The 21,807-nt window shown below is 38.5% G+C and overlaps 1 protein-coding gene across 1 annotated transcript; it reads left to right on the forward strand.

Annotated features, from left to right (window-relative positions):
• The first annotated feature begins 8,236 nt into the window (after positions 1-8,236).
• On the forward strand, positions 8,237-21,710 carry LOC122661888 (vacuolar-sorting receptor 3-like). The gene is made up of 12 exons (XM_043857401.1): positions 8,237-8,698; positions 9,912-10,604; positions 10,688-10,776; positions 10,908-10,977; positions 11,053-11,136; positions 11,240-11,316; positions 11,394-11,475; positions 20,192-20,274; positions 20,352-20,418; positions 20,923-21,051; positions 21,151-21,260; positions 21,437-21,710. The coding sequence occupies exons 1-12, from the start codon at positions 8,383-8,385 to the stop codon at positions 21,533-21,535; spliced, it is 1,899 nt and encodes a 632-aa protein (XP_043713336.1). The 5' UTR covers positions 8,237-8,382; the 3' UTR covers positions 21,536-21,710.
• The last annotated feature ends 97 nt before the right edge of the window (positions 21,711-21,807 follow it).

Here is a 21,807-nt window from a genome sequence, read left to right on the forward strand (position 1 = left end):
CCATTCCACGATCTAAATCATAATGTCTTTTCGGTTTTTCCCTCTTGTTAAACGTACTAAGATCAATTAGCTTCTTGGCAGATCCCCTTTTTATCTCAAGTTGGGAGAACAATTCTAGTAAAATCTGTCCTCCAATCTATTCCAACCTATTTAATGTGGTGTTTCCTTTTTCCAATTAAATAAGATATGTAACCAGCCATATGAGAACCATTCTCGTACGGCTGAGCCATCCCACTCTTGGAGTCTTGGATCCCATCTGTGCAGCTCAGGCCCGTACGAGAACCTGGTCATGGTACATTTGCTGTTTTTGTTTTGGATTTGTTCTTAGTGCTCTATTCACTTCTTGGTAAGTATCATATAAAAGAAGAATTTTCTGGTAAACTTTCTTGAGAGACTTCAATAAGAAATAGCCTAAGAGAGGTATGTGTTCATGCCTTTTCTTTTTTACAAAGAGGAATGCTAGTCAACAAGAACCTACTTTCCTCTAGCAGAAGGCATTTTATGTTTTACCTTTTTCTTTTAACACTTTTGAAGGTTACATGTAACAAAGATGGCTCCCTACCAATTCATAGTTACAGCATTTCTCTTTAATAAATATTAAAGGACATTATATCTTCAGGTGAACAACCCAAGACAGTATCCTGGTGTGTGCCTATGGGCTCTGTTTCATGCTATATGGCAGCTTAACTGTAGCTCAAAATTCATGGATAAAGTCCCACATCATGCTTCACTCATGTTGCTTCAGCCTACAAGCATCACATCATACAACACAATCAATAGGTCAATTTTGAGTATTGATAGCTAATGAATCAAAAGGGGAAAATATTCCATGAACAGCTTCACATATGATCAAATTTAGCATCCAAATCCACGGATAGCCAATTCACATGATCTCCCATCTATTCAACCCACATCAGTTACTAGTTTGACTGCAAATAAAGGTGAAAATTTTCACAAGATATGATGGATATGGGTACTGGATAGTTGCAATTTGATTATCCAAAGAAAGGTTCCAAGATTTGAAAACATAATTATTTTAACAGTTCCACTCAAGGTCTCTAGTGTTTCTGTATACATGGTACTTCAATTTTAATAGAACACAAATGGGTTCAACATATGTAAGAAAGCAACATTCAAAGCTTGGAGTATTTGTTTTTAAGGTTTATCAAACATTTGAATATACCATAATTTCCTAAAAAAACTGAAGTGAAAATTTATTACAAGGTTTATCTTGGGGGGCTTTAAAGCTTCCATCATTTTAGATCAAAAGAGAACAATTATTTTGATTCTTCCCACCCATATTATATATATCGTAATATCCCCAACCATTATCTCCAAAACCAAGTGGTTAAATGTAAAACTCTAACATGGCAGATCCCCACCTTCCATATATAAATTAATAAACAAAGGAGAAAAATCTACAACACAAAAATGTGGTTCTCAATATAGCGGATGGCAGAACAGGATCTGTATAGCCAACCACAAGGAGTTGAGCTATAGTTAAACAGAAAAATCTTCTTACATGCATAATCCCTCCTATCACAGACAATTCTCCAAAATAGTATTCAAGATATTCATGAGACAAATTCTAAAAGATTGACCCAATACTATGTTTGATGGCTTGGCTCGCAAACCGAATCACCATAATTTTCATTCTCAGTATTATTTGAAGCATTTTCTCCACTTTCACTCTGCAAAAGAATGCATTGATCAGATATGCTGAACACAAAACAAAACCATCCGATTCACAAAATTTAAACAACAATTACCCATAAAAATTATTAAAACAAGTAGTACATTTATGGTTCTCTCGATTCATGTATCTATCGTCAAGCTAGTTCCCTTGAAATTAAATGACAAATGTAAATGTTTTCTTGTGATGATTGGGAGTATCATAGTAGCAACTCAGCATCTCAACACCTTTGAAAGTTCTTCACGAGATACGATGATACCTTTGGTTCTTCAAAGGTTGTCTGTGAAATCGATAATAAAAGGGGGGAGAGATCAGTCCTGTCACCTCGTATCTACTTGCATTCTTGACATGAACCATATCTTTTCATTTGGAAACAAATGGATTAGCTGTCATCAGGTTAAGGAAGTAAACTTGCGTACTCTTTTCCTAAATATATCCTTTCTTTACACAATGCATTGTCATTTACTCAACTTTTTAATAGTATCTTAACACGAGGTGGAACATCATCAAAACCTTGCCCACCTATATAAAGCATCCAAGATTCATTCCCTTATGTGCTGTGACCTGACTTGAAAACTCAAACCTATGTGTTTCGTAGTCAATTAATACATATTTTGACTTGGTTGACTTGTCATTCCATTATGTATCAGTTTCACAATGTTACCATCTGTTCAATCCAGGAAGACAGTAAAAAGAGCAACCCAATGCACAAGGCTCCCGCTACTGCAGGGTCTGGGAGGGGTAAATGTACGCAGCCTTACCCCCTGCTTCGCAGGAGGGGCTGGCCCTTGAAGACAGTGCTCCATATAAATGCTGGCCCTCAAAGTTCCGCATTCATAGATTTTGATCTCCAAATAGTTTATCCAGTGCAATCTAAAATACTATCTAGATGTGCAACTTAACCGTTGCACCAAGGCTTGCCCACTCTACTTTCTAATTTCATGACCTGCTCGTATCTCAGCCTCTAACCATCGTACTAGACTGAGTTTTGGGGGGTATGTTCAGACCTATTGGGCCTCCATTCGATGGGAATATTGGCCCCATACAACACTTGTGATTGCTGGTTTTGAGTATTGTTTATTTCTGGTTATTTGGGTCTTGTTTATACCCTGCGATAGACCTTCCATAGCAGCTGTTTGTCATTCTCTTTGGCTGGGTTATTCTAAACCCTTGTTAGATATTGTTAGAGTAGTAAGGATGATTTTACCCTATTGTTCACCTATTGTTGGGTGGTTGTTTATGTACTGTTGTTGAGACTGATATTGGTATTCTGATTTGGTTGTAATTGAGATCCTGTTCTAGGGTTGACTCACTTGTGACTCAGCTCTACATTAGGCTGTTTTTTTCCCCCACGTCAATGGGACTCTAACTACCTCCAAGGGCTGCACATTGAACAAGAATCGTTCATTTCAAGCAAGTCAATGCAGCTGGATAGTAACCCTAGGAACAACAGAGAGACAAAAAACCAGTTGATCAAAAGGAATTGTAGAGAAAAATTAATATTTAAAAATGATGAAACAGCATATAAATGCATATGAAGACTAGAAATAAACAATAAAATCGACTGCCAACTCAAACAGCTAGATAATTGGTAAAGAGATAGGGTCCAGGGACACACATTAAAGAAGACTAAATTTGCAATGGAAGGGCAAAAAACTTGTTAATGAAAATATGAAATAGACGGGCGGACAGACAGACAAACAGATATAAAGACTGAGTGATGGTCAGATAGACAGGAAGGTTGGGGGAGAGAAAGGGGACAGTCTCTGTTTGGCCAAGTTATAGAAAAGGGAGAAGGATGGAGGCAAACTTGTCACTTGTCACAAAAAGGACCAAGCAGAGAGGCTCTCTCTTATTTAGCTAAGGTTTGAAAAAGGATAAAAGATAGAGATCAAACTGTCAAAAGGAACAAAATGAGAAGGATATTCTCACCCCACCATACCCATTTTCATGCAATAAAAGAGATAATACTAGCTTTCTTTGAAGACCAAAGACCAAAAGATAAACATGTACAATGGCAATGGAAATTCATAATTCTGTTCCGAATATCTATTCTAAAAGAGGACATACCAACCATTTTAACCAGGCCTTGAGCTGACATAACTTCACAAGACTTGTGCATCAACATGACTTCCTCTACCTTCAACACACACACACAAAAGGAGAAAAATACAATGTCGACTGATGGCCCAAACAAATGTTATAAACAACTACAAATTATAAAGAAATATAATCCAGTAGTGAATTCAAAGAATAATAACCTGAATCCCATGTAGCTCATGTGACACTGACCTGTATGCATCCACAAGGACCTCTCTTTGCTTCTCCAATACACTCAACAAATTTAAAAGATTTTGAACCTCATTGAATTAAGTATTAACAGAACATATGATAGAGTGTAACTTGAAGGCAAAGAGAAACGCATTACTTCATCATCTCTGCTGAGTGTTTTCCATTTTCTGTCTTGAATTGCAAAGAGAAAATCCCTGTTGCTGAAACCAATGTCATGCATTGCCCTACAATGAGGCATTCATATATAAGGAATGAGTCTGGTAATGAATTAGGAAGGCCGAGATTTTGAACTCCAGATCCTAGATGCATAGCAGTCTTGGCAGAGAAATTTGAAAGGGGAGGGGGGGTGGGTGGGAGGACAATAACATAGTAGATCAGAGAGAGAGAGAGAGAGAATATACATTGTTCACCCAATTCTGCTTTTTTTTTTTTTTTTTTGGAATTAGAATTTGGCTCAGCAATTCCCAGTATATTTCAGAGTTGAAACTCTACAGATATGGGACTCCAGTATGGAAGAGCCCATGGATGGCATTGCGATGGTATCAGTGTATGGGGAACTGGAAGCTGAAGATGTCCAGGTGCATGTTTGGGTAAGCTTCTGAGGGAGCCAGCTTTTGGAGTTGAAAATGTGTGACCAATATAATTATAATGTTTGGAATCTTTGTAGCGTAAAGACTTCCAGATGTTTTAATTCTATTGGCTGCATGATTTGTCTTTTGAGAAGCTGGCTTCTGGAAGCCTAGAAGCAGAGCAAGATTAGCTTACCCCAACATGCCTTCTGATACCAGGCTTGGAAAGATATAGCTAAGCAGTTACATTGGCCTCTAGCAGGTGTCTACACAGCTAAGCAACTGAAAAAAAAAAAAAAAAAAAAAAAAACCAAATCATGTACTCAAAGAGATCCTACTACGTACGCATTATTAGGCATAGGAGAATCAAAATCCAGTCAAAGAAGGCCATGTTTGGTCAGAAGTGAAGTGAAATTTAAACAAAAACAAAACCTTTTTTTTAATCATTACCATAAACAACAACATAACTCAAACAATACAGAATGTAGAAACTAATTTTACTTCAGTTTTAAACCAAACTATCACTGATTTATCTTTTTCACATCCTACCTTCTTCATGTTGTGGGATTTCAACTTCTGTCCTCATATTACTTTATATCCAACCAAACACTCCAATAAAAAAGTTTCTTTCTATAATTTCTTTTCATTTTATTTTTATTCACTTGACCACTAAAAATTTTATTTTACTTCAATTCTAAGCAATCGAAGCTTTGGTGAAATTAAAATCCTGTTATTATTGATGCTCCACTTACATGCTTATCAATAATATATATCCAAAATCTACATAAAAAAAAGGGTAAAGTACACGTACCCCTCTATAATGCACCCAATATTCCTCGTACCACCCTTGTTTTACACCCCAAATGCCAAATAGGTCCAATCCGTTAAATACCACCGTTAGATGCCAAAATTTTGACCATTTTACCTTTGCTCTATTTTCTTAAATCTGAAAAGACTTAATTACCCTCATTTATTTGTTGCCTTAAACTAATTGAAAATGATTATTTTACCTTTTGTTTTATTTTTACAAATGAAAAGACCTAATTGCCCTCACTTAATGTATCACCCTAACCTAATTAGAAAAGACTATTTTACCCCTAAATATTTGTTCCTAAAAACCCCAAAATGCCCTCATCTTCCCCAAATCAACTCACTTAGAGCGCCTCCGTACTTGGAGAAAGCTGCTGCTCCGGCGAGGCGTCCAGCTCCCTGCTCCTAGTCCGAGGCCGAGGCGTTATTCAATCTCTACAAACAGAATCAGCCCGATGCGTTGTCTCTCAAGCTCGCTCGTCTTCTTCAGTCGTCTCCTCTCGTCGAGCTACGGGCCATGTCGGCGATTCTCCTTCATAAGCAGCTCACCCGTGATGATTCTTACATTTGGCCTCGTCTTTCTCCTTCTACGCAATCGGCTCTCAAAACTCACCTTCTTGCTTGCGTTCAACAAGAAGTTGCCAAGACGATATCCAAAAAGCTCTGCGATACAGTCTCCGAGCTCGCTTCAGGTATCCTTCCTGATGGTGGGTGGCCAGAGCTTCTCCCCTTTATGTTCCAGTGTGTGATATGACGATGCAAATACCAATTAACACAACAGAGTTAGTTGTGAATGCTCAAGATCCAGTTGTTAATAAACAGGGCCAGTTGGAACCAAGCCAGCAGAAGAGGGAGAGAAGTGTAAGAACCAAACGAGCTCCAGCCTGGACCAAGGACCACGTGTTGCTGTAAGAGATTGAAGGACCACCTGTTGCTGTAAGAAATTGGTTAAAGACCACGTGTGTTGTAAGGGATTTGGTTAGAAATTCTGTTACTTAGTTGCAAGAGGGACTGTATTCTTGAACTACGGTCTTGTTTGGCTTTAAATATACCTGATTACAGAGGAATAAAACAAGAAAAGATTCAACTTCTGTTCTTCCACTTTCTTCTTCGTTCTTCTTCCTTTCTCTCTTCATAACAAAATTGGTGCTTTCATTGACCCGTCCTTTGCGGTTGGCTACTTGGGAGGGACGACCTAATGCTAGAGTGCGAGCTGTTAGAAAAGGGCTACCCGCCGCGGGGAAAGGGTCCTAGAGCAGAGTGGAGCCGCCTAGAAAGGACTACCTGATCCGGAGTGGGCCGACGAGGACGTCGGCCGTTAAAGGGTGGGGTAATGTTATGTGCAATAGTCCCACATCGGTCCCATAAGGGATTGAATGTGGGCATATATGATATTGGGTTCCCTCCCCTTGTAGACTGGTTTATGAAGGTGAGTTCTTCCAATCGTAACAATGTCACCTCCGATAACCCTCGGCTTCGAGATTCCGCTTTTCTGATGGAAACCCACCTCAGGAGTGCTTGTTTGCGATTCTGATGAAGATGTTTCTTTCAATTCCTTTACAAATTTAGCCTAAAATATCAATCAAACCTTTAGAAACAGAATGCTCTGATAGATTGGACCCGACAGGGTATAGAATTGAGCATCATTCAACTAAGTTTTAAGAGTCAGATTCAAGTTTCATTGAAACAAGTATGAAATTCTGCAAGAAAGGAGCAGCTATTTCATCAAATTACAGAAATTTTTTCTTCAATTAGATATTCCTTTCTTTTTAAAACAAAAACAGAAATCCAGGAGTTTTAACTATCATCATCAGATAAACACTCATAAAAAAGTGAAAACAGTGAATTACGGTTGGCACGTCACAGAACTACAGAAGGAGTAAATAATGAAAGAAAATGGAATAAGATAAACTCGTCAACGGCGAATCTTAGGTTTTATCCACAGGGAAGGCGCAGCTGCTTTCTCTAAGTACGGAGGCGCTCTAAGTGAGTTGATTTGGGGAAGATGAGGGCATTTTGGGGTTTTTAGGAACAAATATCTAGGGGTAAAATAGTCTTTTCAAATTAGGTTAGGGTAATACATAAATGAGAACAATTAGATCTTTTCATTTATAAAAATAAAATAAAAGGTAAAATGATCATTTTCAATTAGTTTAGGGCAACAAATAAGTGAGGATAATTAAGTCTTTTTAGATTTAAGAAAATGGAGTAAAAGGTAAAATGGTCAAAATTTTGATATCTAACGGTGGTATTTAACGGATTGGACCTATCTGACATTTGGGGTGTAAAACAGGAGTGGTAAGTGGAATATTGAAGAGTGGTCCGTGGAATATTGAACCGCTTAGGGGGTACGAGGAATATTGGGTGCATTATAAGGGGTACGTATACTTTACCCTTAAAAAAAAGCAGTTGGCTCATTGACAGATACACCAAGTCTGCATGTTTGTGCGTGTGTGATAGGCAGGCACGATCTTCTTTGGTACATACATTATGTGATAAACGTAGAATTCAAAAACCTTAAAATCTATCAAGCATTTGGCCTCGTCTTTCTCCTTCTACGCAACGGATAGACAAGTATTTTAATCGGTATGGACGAGAGAGTGAGAGAACCAAAATACAGGGAAAGCACTTCTAAGTTCTAACTTTTAAGAATCAGGCAATAGTCGGGTAACCGGGGCTCCATATTACCCGTTCTAATGATTAGGCATTAGTTTTAAGACAGTGAACACGTGTCCGGAATCTGACAGCGTCAACACCTGTAAGACGGGTCTGACCAGATTACGAATCAGCAGAGAACCCTATCGTTTTCCTTCCTCGAATTTCACCAATGCCCACATGGAATAAGTTCTTTTCCCCCTCTCAATATCTACAGGGAAAGAAAGTAATGGTTTTGAGGCTCTGTTGATGGATCTGGAGAAGAAGTAGGGTTTGTTGTTTGTTAAAACATCGTCGCATTTGGTAATTGTAATCTTTCGCTCATCTTCTTTAACACCATTGTTTAGCTCCGTGAATTTGTACATGGAGGGGAGATCAGTGGTGGGGTTTAGTCTAGGGTTTCTGGTACTGTTGTTTTGGTATTCTCTTATATCGCCGGCAACGGCAAGGTTCGTTGTGGAGAAGAACAGCTTAACTGTGATATCTCCGGATAGTATTAAAGGTACTCATGACAGCGCCATTGGAAACTTCGGAATACCTCAATATGGAGGGAGCATGGCCGGTACGGTTGTGTATCCGAAGCAGAACGTGAAGGGTTGCAAGGATTTCGACGAGTTGGGAATATCTTTCAAGGCAAAACCTGGAGTTTTCCCAACATTTCTTTTGGTCGATCGAGGAGGTACGCTAGTCGAATCTGTAGAAAAGATTTTTTGGAGGAATTCTTATTGTTATGAATTAGAACCAAGTGTCAAGTTATTCTGCTTCAGAGTGTTATTGCACTTACAACCAGTTTTATTTGAGGACTAGCTATGCATAGAGTATCAGCTTGTTATACTACATTGTGCACAGTATACGTAACATCGTTTGTCCAGTCTTTAACCAGATCCAGTTAAATATAGTCTTCACTGATTTTTCCTCATGTTAGAAACTACATTGAAAGTGATAATCATTTATCCCTTTTTCAGGATGGGATAGAGACTTATGTTGTCCTTTCAATTTCCATTTTTGGTACAAATTAGTCTGCGAATTCTCTTGATAATTTTGAGTTGTTCTCAAACTTCTTATTTACATTACCTGTATTTATATGTTTAGGTTCTAGTGCATTGGATGGGTTCAATAGGATTTCATACATGCTTTTTTTAAAAATATAGTGATTCCAATTTCTAATTAGCCGATCTGAACTTGGTATTAATTATGGAATTATGTTGAGATGTATGAGTGGAAAAACTAGAAAAGATTAGAAATGGAAAATTTTGAAGTGGTTTAGGAGTCGCTCCAATATGAGATAAGTTGAAGGAGATTCATTTGAGACGGTATAGGCATTTGCACGGTAAGCCATTGAATGCACCATCAAGGAGGAGTGATATGGACATATGGTGCATATTAGATGAGTTAATAGACCAATTGGTAGGAGTTGTGAGAAAACACATGAAAGGTTTTGGGTTGACCAGTTAACAAAATTGAGGAATTACAAAATGCTGAAACTAAGGACCATCTAGAGCCTAAAATTAGAATCAAGTAGACAGAACAGCAACTAAGTGGGTTGGTTGTGGGATGTCCTGAATTTTTTTTCTCAAGACTCTGTGTGTGTGTGTATGCGCACATGCATGTGCATGAACACATACATATTGTATGGGAGGTGATGGAGAGAGAGACTGCATGTGTGCATGTGTCTGCCTATGAATGAGTGCGTAGATAATTTTTCCTTTATTACTTGGAATTCTTATTTCTGCTGGACAAGGCTTTGAAGTGTTTTCTTGTGAATCACAATTTTGTTCATTTTTGTTATTATTTCTGTTCTTGAAATGCTTTTGATTACCTCAATCAAGTATCAAACCTTGTCTTAATGAAGACAAATATAATCAGCTGGAGTACTTTACATTCCTGTACAGATTGCTTTTTTGCTTTAAAGGTTTGGAATGCCCAGAAAGCTGGGGCTTCTGCGGTGCTTGTAGCAGATGACATTGAGGAACCACTAATAACAATGGATTTTCCCCAAGAGGATGGTGCATCTGCAAAGTATATTGAGAACATTACAATTCCATCTGCACTTGTTGAGAAAAATTTCGGTGAAAAGTTGAAGAAGGCAATCAGCGCTGGGGAAATAGTCAATGTGAACCTCGATTGGAGAGAAGCTGTTCCACATCCAGATGACCGCGTGGAGTATGAGCTGTGGACCAATAGCAATGATGAATGTGGGACCAAATGTGATATGTTGATGGAGTTTGTGAAGGTTTTCAAGGGTGCGGCACAGATTCTTGAAAAAGGTGGTTATACTCAGTTTGCACCCCATTATATAACCTGGTACTGTCCTCAGGCATTCACAGTTAGCAGACAATGTAAATCCCAGTGCATAAATCATGGAAGATATTGTGCACCTGACCCTGAACAGGATTTCAGTCATGGTTATGAAGGGAAAGATGTTGTTATTGAAAATCTGAGACAATTATGTGTTTTTAAGGTGGCGAATGAGAGCAAAAAGCCCTGGGTCTGGTGGGATTATGTAACTGATTTTCAAATAAGATGTCCCATGAAGAAGAAAAAATACAACAAGGAATGTGCTGATGCTGTTATCAAATCTCTAGGTAGAGTAATTGTTGCAATCTCAGATTTTAAGAATAATTCATCATTAAGCAAACATATTTTACATAAATTTGTATTTGGGCAGGTCTTGATAGTAAAAAGATTGAGAAGTGTATGGGAGACCCAAATGCAGACTCTAAAAATCCTGTTTTGGAAGAAGAGCAGGAAGCCCAAGTAAGTGTCTCCTTTTTCTTTTTTCTTAAATGCTTCCATGGCAGATTTCAGTGAATTTGGTTGCTTATGCTATAAACCATCTTTTGGAACTGTTATTCCGACTGTAATATGATAAGAACACTTTCCTTTAGGTTGGGAAAGGATCAAGAGGCGACGTAACCATACTACCTACCCTGGTTGTTAACAATCGACAGTATCGAGGTCAGTCTTAGAAGCTTATATTCTTCGCCATAATAACATCAAGGATATAGCTAATTCTAAAATATGTTTGTGCAGGAAAGTTAGAGAAAGGTGCTGTTTTGAAGGCTATTTGTTCTGGTTTTGAGGAAACTACTGAGCCAGCTGTGTGTTTGAGTAATGGTGAGCCTCGATAATAACTTCAGAGAAAATTTTGAATGTATAATCTCCCTGAGGTTATGTGCTTATTTGTGACATGGGTTCTTTTAATGGGCTCTACTTGCAGATATAGAAACAAATGAGTGTTTAGATAATAATGGTGGTTGCTGGCAAGATAAAGCACTGAATGTCACTGCCTGCATGGTATTAATCTCAACCATGTAGATTTGATGTGTGCCCAGTTGTTTATGTTCCTGTTAACAGATGCATAGTTTTTTTAGGATACATTCCGTGGAAGAGTGTGCGAGTGTCCTATGGTTGATGGTGTTCAGTTTAAGGGAGATGGTTACAATAGTTGTGAAGGTAAATATCTATCTTCCCTCTTTTGTGCATGGAATATAGCTTCCCTAAAAGATCTCTTAGAGAGAGAGAGAGTGGATATATGTTGGAATCACAACAAGCTGTTTTTGTAACGTATGGTTCATGAACTCATGGTATTGTCATCTGTTTTTTCAACTTATTGACTGTCCTTGTTTACATAGACTGATGGGCATCTTACTGCATGCAGAATTTTTGTTAGAACTAATCATCTCCAGCTTGGTGGGGAGAAAATAATTTGGTAGGGTTTTTTTTAATAAACAAACACAGGAGATTATATGAAAATCAAAAAGTCAGAAATACATTGTAAACTATATACCTTAGAGAAAGCATAAAAGTCAAAGAAACCAAAAGGAGATTGGAACCTATATACTAGAGCAGCATTGAGCCTAATATTTGAAGGTTAGAGATCCATCATTTCTTAAGTTATTAACTCTTATCTCCTTGGAGAAAAATAGAAATTGCCACTGCTCAAGATGTCAATCCCGAGCTTTTTCTCAAGTTAAGACTTTTTTTTTGGGGGGGGGGGTTGGTGAGGGTGGGTGGGGAGTCTGATTGTTAGACTTGATTTGGTTTATTTCTAGATTTTTAGATCCACTTGTCCATGTTCTGAAAGTGTGAACTGTGAACCAGAGAGCTTATGCGTTGCAAAAGAACTGGCTGAACTTGAGCACCATCTAATCGAAGTATATATGCTGTTGCTAGATTTTTCCGTTCTGCTTTGCAATAACATCCAAATTTTCATTGGTTAAGTGGTGAATTGCTCCAGAAAGGCAGCATTGGTCTGTTTGCAGCAATTTGCATAGAGTATGTTGAATGTACAGAGAAGAGCTAGTACAGAGTTTCTGTCAACAGTCCCTTTGGGAGCATTCACTAATTTGGAACGTAATTATGGAAGCCATTTCTCAACTCTTTTCGGGATGCCCCTCCAAAGAAAATGATGGATCAAATGCTATTGAGTCGGACATAACGATAATTTATCAAACAATGATGAACAGAATACAGACCCCATTCTCTTTGATAACCAATATCTCTGATTTTACCGGTTAAAAGTAATTATGTTCATGTAAATACTAATTTTGGACCATGCCTACTGAAATAGTACCAATGTCTGAGATAACCAGAGACAGAGATGAGAAGAAGAGAAGAAGATGATGGAGAGAATCGAGGTAGAAGAGAAGGCTGCACAATGGAGAGAATAACTTCCCTATCGTGAGCAGCAGTTTATATAGATTACCAAACTGACTCTTAGTAACAGCCTACTAAGAGTCAAAGACTTAATTACAAAGATAAAGTAAAATAGAAATAGAAGTCCTACACAGCCTAACAATCTAATTACAGTAGGAAAGATAAATAATCAATTAGCTAAAACACTTAGCTATGATCCCATGATACAGAGGTCCATGCACACCCATGGACCCCCAAACCGAGGCACACTCTTACACTCCTCCTCAAGCTGGAGTATATATATCTCCCATACTCAGCTTGGAATAGCCACCAAGAAACACAGGTCGAAATAGTGCCTTTGTGGACATATTGCCAAGTTGATTGCCGGAGTTGACAAACGGAGTTGAAACAAGCTATTGCATAACTGCATTTCTCGCAAAATGACTATCAACCTCAATATGCTTGGTCCGCTTATGGAAAACCGGATTACTAGCAATATAAATTGCAGCTTGATTATCACTATACATCTTCATTGGTTTTGGATCTGAGAATTCCAATTCTTATAGAAGAGACTTCAACCACATCAACTGTGTTGCAGTATGAGCTCTATACTCAGCCTCTGTACTTGACTGAGCCACAGTAGATTGCTTCTTACTCTTCCAAGACACAAGATTACCATTAACAAATGTACAATATCCAGTAGTCGATTTACAATCATTGACAATACTAAGTTACTAACGCAATTAGCATCAAAGTAACCACAACGTCAGTGTGACCATGACGATGATAAATAAGACCTTTGCCAGGAGCACCTTTAAGATATCTCGGAATGCTACAAGCAGCATCCTAATGAGCATGTTTGGGACTCTCTATAAATTGACTGATAACTCCAACGGCAAAGGAAATATCCGGACGAGTAACAATCAAATAAAAAATATCCCATCCAATGAAATATCCGGATGAGTAACAATCAAATAAATAAATTTCCCATCCAATCTTCTGTACTGATGTTTATCCATGAACTCTTTGTCATCACACACCCCAAGTTTCATATTAAGATCCATAGGATTATCAACAGGCTTACAACCCAACATACTAGTATCAGATAAAAGATCTAGAACGTATTTCCTCTAAAACAAACTGACACCTTTTTGCAACGAAGAATCATTACCTAAAATTATAAATTCATCAATGTACACTGCAAGAATAATAACTTTGTCCCCATGACGACATACAATCATAGAGTGATCAGAGAAGCACCGAGTGAATCCATAACCATCGATAACTTTGCTGAACTTATCAAAGCAGGCACGAGGAGACTGTTTCAACCCATAAATAACCTTGTGAAGATGATATACCTTGGATGGATTCTCCCCCTGAGCAACATACCCCAAAGGTTGCTCCATATATACTTCTTCCTCAAGATCACCATAAAGAAAAGCATTTTTAATACCTAGCTGAAACAGAGGCCAATAAAGATTCACAACCAAGAGATAAGAACACGAACAAAATTAAGACGCACCACTGGAGAGGTCTCAAAATAGTCAACATCATATATCTGAGTGAATCCTTCGGCAACCAAGCGAGCCTTTAACCGCTCAATTAAGCCATCTGGAAGGTACTGAACAATGTACACCCAACAACACCTTACAAGCTCCTTTCCCAAGGGAAGGTTAGTAAGAGACCAAGTCCAATGATCCAATAGAGTAGCTATCTCAACATCCATAGCATGCTTCCAACCAAGATGCAACAAGGCTTCCTAGTACTTGGTAGGGACAAACACAGTAGATAAAGACAATGCAAAATTACGTAATAAAGGTGGAAGATGAGATACAATAACAAATTGAGAAACATGATAAGCAATATTTGATTGTTGACAAGTACATGTACCTTTACGAAGAGCAACTATAGAGCTTGAAGAAGGGAGATCCCCAGGCAAATGGTCGGATGAAGTAGAGGGTAGTAGCGACGGATCAACTTGGTCCGTCAAAGTCTACTTAGGACGACGCTTGTAGATCCGCAACTGCTATGGTGAAGAACTAATAATGAGAGAGTCAGTTAAGGGAATAAGAGCAGGGATTGGTGGAGAGATCAGAACATCCATATCCATCTAACAGCTCTTAGCAAAGAAATATGGTGTAGATTCAAAGAAGGTAACATCAACACTGGCATAGTGTTGACGTGTAATAGGATTATAACATTTATAACCTTTTTAAGTACGTGCATAGCCAATAAACACACTTGGTAGCATGTAGAGATAACTTATCAATACTAGTGCAAAGGTTATGAACAAAACAGATACACCCAAATACCCGTGGAGGTAAACCATACTGAGAGTTATTAGGAAACACTACAGAAAAAGAGATTTAAAACTGAGAATAATAGATGGCATGCGATTTATTAAATAACAAGTAGTAAGAACTGCTTTACTTCAAAAATATTTAGGAACATGCATGCGAAACATTATGGAACGAGCAACCTCTAACAAGTGTTGGTTTATCAGTTCAGCAACACCATTCTGTTGGGGAGTAGAAGAGCAACTAGTTTGATGTATCATACCATGAGCAGAACAAAAGTCAAATATTTCACGTTGGATATATTCTATAGCATTATCTGATTGAAAAAATTTAATTGACGCATCAAACTGAGTCTTAATTTCAGAATAAATTATTGAAAGTCAGATAAAAATTCAGAATTATCCTTTTAACAAATACAACCACGCCATCCGAGAATGATCATCGACAAAGGTAACATAGTAGACAAAACCTAACCAACTATTGACACGACAAGCACCCCACACTTCAGAATGATCTAAGGAAAACAAGGAAGAACTATGAAGAGCATCACGAAGCGGGATAAGGTACGGTGATGCTTTCTAATCTCACAAGCTTCACTCTCAAGGCGAGATATCTTCTTGCAACTGGGAATCATTTGTTATAACTTGGAGAGTGAAAGATGTCCCAACCGATAATGCCACTGAATTAGAGAGACAGAAGAAGAGGTAGTAGAAGCAACTGTAGTAGTGGAGTCATCAAAATAAAAGAAACTAGCATTCTCATGCCTTCCACCAATCATCTTCCTTTTTTGGTGATCTTGAAATTCACAAGAAGTAGGAAAAAAGGTGATTGAGCAATTCAAAGATTTTGTCAGTTGACTAACAGACAAAATAAGTTAGGAACATGAAGAACATAAGGTAACTTAGGAAAGGAAGGCAAAGAGACACACCCAGACGTAGATGCATGAGTAGATAAGCCATCAACTAGTACAACTCTAGATGGATGTTCAATTTTCTGAAGTGAAGAAAGGACTTGGGACCTACTAGTCATGTGGGTAGAAGCACCCAAATCAGTAATCCATGGAGTGGATGAAGTGGTAGTAAGCAAAGCGAATGTAGCTGTGGGCCAGAGTGGCTGTAGATGAGGAAGCGCTGGTGGATGTCTGAATATTTTGAAGAAGTTTAAGTAATTGATTGTAATCATCTTGAGACACAAAACTTGATGAAGAAGCTCTAGAGGATGCAGTATTGGTGTTGCCAAAAGGCACCTTCTCACACTTACCATCAGATAAAACGGCATTGCCTAATTGTGGAGCCCACTCTGGTCGACCATGTTTAGCCCAACATGTATCAACCGTATGATTTAACTTACCACAAAAGGAGCATTGTTTGCCAAGTCTGTCACCTTGTTTTCCACCTGTACTACAACCACCACAGCCACGACCTCCCCATGAGCCATGCCCTCTCCCAAAGAAGTTGGAACCTCGGCTACGGTCAGCAACAAAGGGTGAGCCGTCTTTTAGGAGAGGAACCAGCTCAGGAAGCAGTAATGATCCGAAAAAGATGGGCAAAAGACTCATTAAGTGAAGGAACTTTCTCTCAGCAGGCAACTGGCTCTTAACAGATTGATAATTAGAGTTTAAACTGGCCATAAACTTTGCAACATGAAATTCTTCCCTCTGCTGTAGTTTCAATTGTTCCAGATTAGTAGCGAGGGGCTGATGAATATTGAGCTCTTCTGTCATACCCTTAAAGATATTGAAGTACTCATTCAAGGAATGGTCCCCCTGTTTCAAGTTAAAATTTTTGTCATATAAATCATAAACATGAGAGATATTCTTTTCTTGGGAGAAGGTTTGCTTCAAGTCATCCCACACTCCTTTTGCAGTGGTGTGGAACAGGACATTTGCTGCAAGAGCAAGAATCATACTGTTCCACAACCAGATGAGGAGGGTGTCATTCTCTCGCATCCACTCCACATAAACTTTCACATCAGTGGGTTCCTTGGAATCAAAGGAAGGAGGGTCAGATTGGAGATACTTTAGCTTCCCTTTAACATTAATATAAACTTTGTCGGCCTGAGCCCATAGTAGATAATTAGTGACTCTAGTGAGTTTGATAGTGGTGATCTGGACATTAACATTGTCTGTGGTTGATTTGAGATCAGCCATCATGCACCAACTGAAAACAATACCAACAGCAGCGCCTGATCTGATATAATATAGTAGAAGAGAACTCCTTGAAACAACCCAATAGCAAACAGCAGTACCAAACAACAAGGAAATCCTTGAAACAAACCAAGTTTTGGGTGAAAAATACCGAAATAGTGTAAAAAGAAGTGCTTTGAATTATTTCTATTTGACTCGGACTTGTAGTTGCTTTAATAGGTGCAATTGCTATGATGCGTCACTGATTCAGTGAAAAAAAAAAACTAGGGAACAATGCCCTAAAAGTCTATATTGATCTGATAAATAGATCAGGAAATAATGCAGATATCGATGCAGTGGAAAATAGGTCAAAAACAGGGTATCGCAGGCTGAGAGGGAGAAAATATGTTACTAAAAATCAGGAGCACAGATTTGCTCCAAACTTGAACCGAAGTAGCCAATATAGGGGGCCAACAATGTCCTAAAATCCCAAGATCTGGTTGAGAGATCAGAAGTAATTTGAAAATCAAATTTCTGAAACCTACCACAAAACAGGGTATTGCATGGGTGATGCTGAACAGCAATATAAGATCAGCAAGGCTGATCAGCTCCAGAACAGGATCGAGTAGACTTCCAATGAGGGTTAATGAACCCTTAAAACCTCAGAATGATCCCCTGGCCAGATAAGAAGTAATTGAAGATCTTGATAATCGTTCAAAATAGAAATCCAGAACTGCCGCAAGCTTGTATGTGCAATTAACTGAATCCAATCTATTGATCACTCCATGGGAACCAATGAGTAGATAGTAGAGAGTCTAGTTTATCATCATATCACCATCAACTAGGGCCTAAAATAGATATTAGGCAGCATAGGTTGCTGCAACCCTCGAACAGGAACTTTTTAGACTTTCAAAACCGGGATCGAATGTTGGTACTAGTTATTGAAAGAGCTCTGATACCATGAAATAGTACCAAAGTCTGAGATAATCATTAACTAAAACACTTAGTTATAAATAAAAGTCCTACCTAGCCTAACAAGTCTAATTGCGATAAGAAAGATAAATAATCATTAGCTAAAACACTTAGTTATGATCCCATGGTATAGAGGTTCATGGACACCCATGGACCCCCCAAACCAAGACACACTCTTTAACACTTATTTTGAGTATGAGGCGACAAATCCTGTGTACATTTTTTGTATCATATCCTTGTGTTCTCTATTGTTTCTTGAGGTAGCTGGCAATAAGGAACTGTTCTGTTATATTGGTCCAAGGGAACATGAAACAATTGGTTCAGAATTATTACATTCGCTGGCAGATTAATTTTTCTCCATGAATCTCAGCTGTTTTCTGTTTATAATAAAATAAAAGCTATACATGTATAATGTGTGGATGTCATATACTTATTATTATTATTAGAGAAAATTACTTGGACACCCCCTGTACTATGGCCTAATTACTTAGTCTCCCCTACGTTTGAAACAATTACTTGAACACCCCCTGCAGTTTACCATTTGTTTCAAGTAGCCCTGTCCGTTAGTCAGTCACCGTTACCATGGGTTAAATATTTTGTAAATACCTAAACTACCCTTAAGGTGTAGTGATGTGACATATTTACCCCCTTCTTCTTCTTCCTCCTCCTCCTGTAACCCCAACGCCCTACCCCTACAGAGGGTTTTTGGGATTCAAGAAAGAATTAAACGAAGAGAATCCTGCTGCACCTACTGTTTCTGTTCTCTGCTGAATGGGAGCTTTGATTCTAGTTTCCCGGCGATATTTGCAGAGACGGAGGTTAGGGTTTGGAAAAACGAATTCCAGATTTTCAGATTAAATCTAAAAGAAAAATTAGGTGTTTTTGGAGATCTCAGGAATCACAACACATTTTCGTTCTTCTATGAATTTATCTGTGAACATTTATTACTTGGAGGAGGCTGTCAACTCTGAACTTCAAAGAGATGAGCCCTGAATGCCGATTAAATTTCTTCAAAATCCGTTTCCAACTTTGATAATAAGTGCTTGAGGTGTAGGTCATGGAGTAGCCCTGTTCTTCTCCCAGAGATTAGAGACATATTTTTAGAGGTAAAACAGAGAACGAACAAAACCCAAACAAAACTCATGTTACAAACCCTTAATCTCGTCCTGTTGGTTTTCCTTCTATAAGGAGAATGAGTGAGGACAGTATGTGATATTCTACTGATCCAGATAAGAAATTGCAAGCAAGGTCTTCGATCGTAGAGTAAAAACCCAAACCAACGCTCTCCAAGCGGGAAAAAAAATTAAAACAAACAATACCCCCCCCCCCCCCCCCCGAATCAACTTAATGGGATATAATGTGAGCCTCCAGCGGAAAAAAAACGCACTGAAAAATCGACCTCCAGAATCCCCAAATCGGCATAGAAATCATTCAAAGCCCATGATTTTGAACAGTGGTGTAAAGTGTAAACATGGACAGACTATTTGCACGAATCAGAATTTACTGCACCAGTTCTTCTCCAAACTCTTTTTCAATGAAGTTTTTGGGTTTGATATGCTTTTGTTGCTTAACTGGATGTCTCCTTCTTCAGGTACTCTCTCCATCTCTCCCCCATCCCTCTATTCAATCTCATTAATATTTCCTTCCCTTAATCGATTTTCAGATTCAAACCCTTAATCTGAAAATCGATTAAGGGTTTTGGGTTATTTTGATTTGAAATTTGTTTAAGAAAAGAGAACTTTTCTGAAATCAATTAGGGTTTGAAACCAGGGGGGGTAGGGGCGGTGGGGTTGCAGGAGGAATAAGAAGAAGAAGGAGAAGGCGGTAAATCTGTCAATTTCACTGTTTTCTATTGAATAGGTGATAAGGGTAAAATGGACATTTCCAATTAAACACTAACAGCAGACTAACAGTGTCAGGTTTCAGGGGGTGTCAAGTAATTGTTTGAAACGTTGGTAATCTTAAGCAAAATGGCCATAGTACAGGGGGTGTCCAAGTAATTTACCCTTATTATTATTATTTTACAATTTATTTTGGTGGAATTTCTAGTGCATAGGTTTTCCTTTTTAGCATGATTTGACCATATACTACGTTCTTATATATTCCCTACCCACTTCTTTTTCCCTTGTGTACCATGCAGCAAGTGGACCTGGACGGTGCAAGATAAATAATGGGGGTTGTTGGCATGAAACTCGAGATGGACACACATTCTCTGCTTGTGTGGTTGGTGATCTTTTAACTGTTGCTTTTTAAATGCATAGACTTTGATTACTTTAATTGTTTCCCTCTTTCATCATCAGGATACCGAGGGCAGTAAATGCCAGTGTCCTCCTGGATTTAGAGGAGATGGTGTCAAAAGTTGTGAAGGTAAGAAATTTTTGGCTAATCAGCATATTCTTATAGATTAATCATGAAGAAGGGGATGGGGGATGGAGAGAGAAAAAGAAATGGTGTGGGGTGATCTGCTATATCAAAGGAAATTTGATGTACATACTGGTAGAGCAAAGGCATGATAGTACATGTTGTGCACATGCACAGAGCAGGACTGTCCAATTCAATGGGCCCCACAAAGGCTACCTCCAATGCCAAATTCCACCTGACAATGTAATATTCTAGATTCTTTGAGAGAAAAAAGTGTATGAGAAGTATTGTTATGATTGTCCCACTGTGCTACCTTGCCTGGAGAACTCCTAGGTAGTGCCCAGGATCAGCCACTTGCGTGAGTGCCATGTTTTATACATAATTTTTGTAGATCATTATTATGGTCTGAGGTGCCAACAGATCAAGCTTCATTTCCAGCAAGAATTATGGTTTCTAATGTCCAAGTTTTTATAGTTCTATTGTCTTGTAATTTGTCTGTGCCACTGATAGATATCGACGAGTGCAAAGAGAAAAAGGCTTGCCAATGCCCTGAATGCACCTGTAAGGATACCTGGGGTGGCTATGAGTGCACTTGTAGTGGAGACCTCTTGTACATGAAGGATCATGACACTTGCATTAGTGAGTTTAGCAATCTGAAGCTCTGTAATTTGATGGACATGCATAGACTTTACTTTTGCTTACAGTACTTGCTTTGATTTCTGTCATGATAATCTGCAGGTAAGCGGGCAACTGAAGCAAAAAGTGCATGGGCTGCTTTTTGGGCCATTTTTATAGGCCTGGCAATTGCTGCTGGTGGGGCTTATATTGTTTACAAATATAGATTGAGGGTAAGTTATGTGTACCATGTTTACTTTCATAATTGGTTCTGCAATAGACTTATTCAACAAGGCTATGGGCTTGATTATAGAAAGAGATTGATTGATATGATTTTGTTAACGAGTATGTTAAGCTTAGTCTTGTCGTGTGATGTTTGTTGATCTCTTTCTCCATTTGCTTGTTTCAGTCATACATGGACTCAGAGATCAGAGCCATAATGGCACAGTACATGCCACTGGATAGCCAAACAGAAGTCCCAAATCATGTAAGTGATGATCGTGCCTGAAGAAAGTGATCCTTGCTGTCCAACTTCAATGTATCCCCAAGCAGTATAGTGCCACAGCTTGGTTACCCTCTACATCAGAAGTACCTCCTGAGGGTGGGCTTCCAAAGTTTTGTAAATTTATAGTGGACCAATAAGAGGGCTAACCAAGAGTTTGGCTTGAGGGGCAAGATGACATTGGGTGGATTGATGGACAGATTCAGAGATGGATTGTAATTCAAGGAATCATCAATCCTGTTTACGACTCAGATTATGGATGTTATCCAATTCTAAGA

This window comes from Telopea speciosissima, chromosome 5 (genome assembly GCF_018873765.1).
Source record: "Telopea speciosissima isolate NSW1024214 ecotype Mountain lineage chromosome 5, Tspe_v1, whole genome shotgun sequence".
Taxonomy (NCBI): Eukaryota; Viridiplantae; Streptophyta; class Magnoliopsida; order Proteales; family Proteaceae; genus Telopea; species Telopea speciosissima.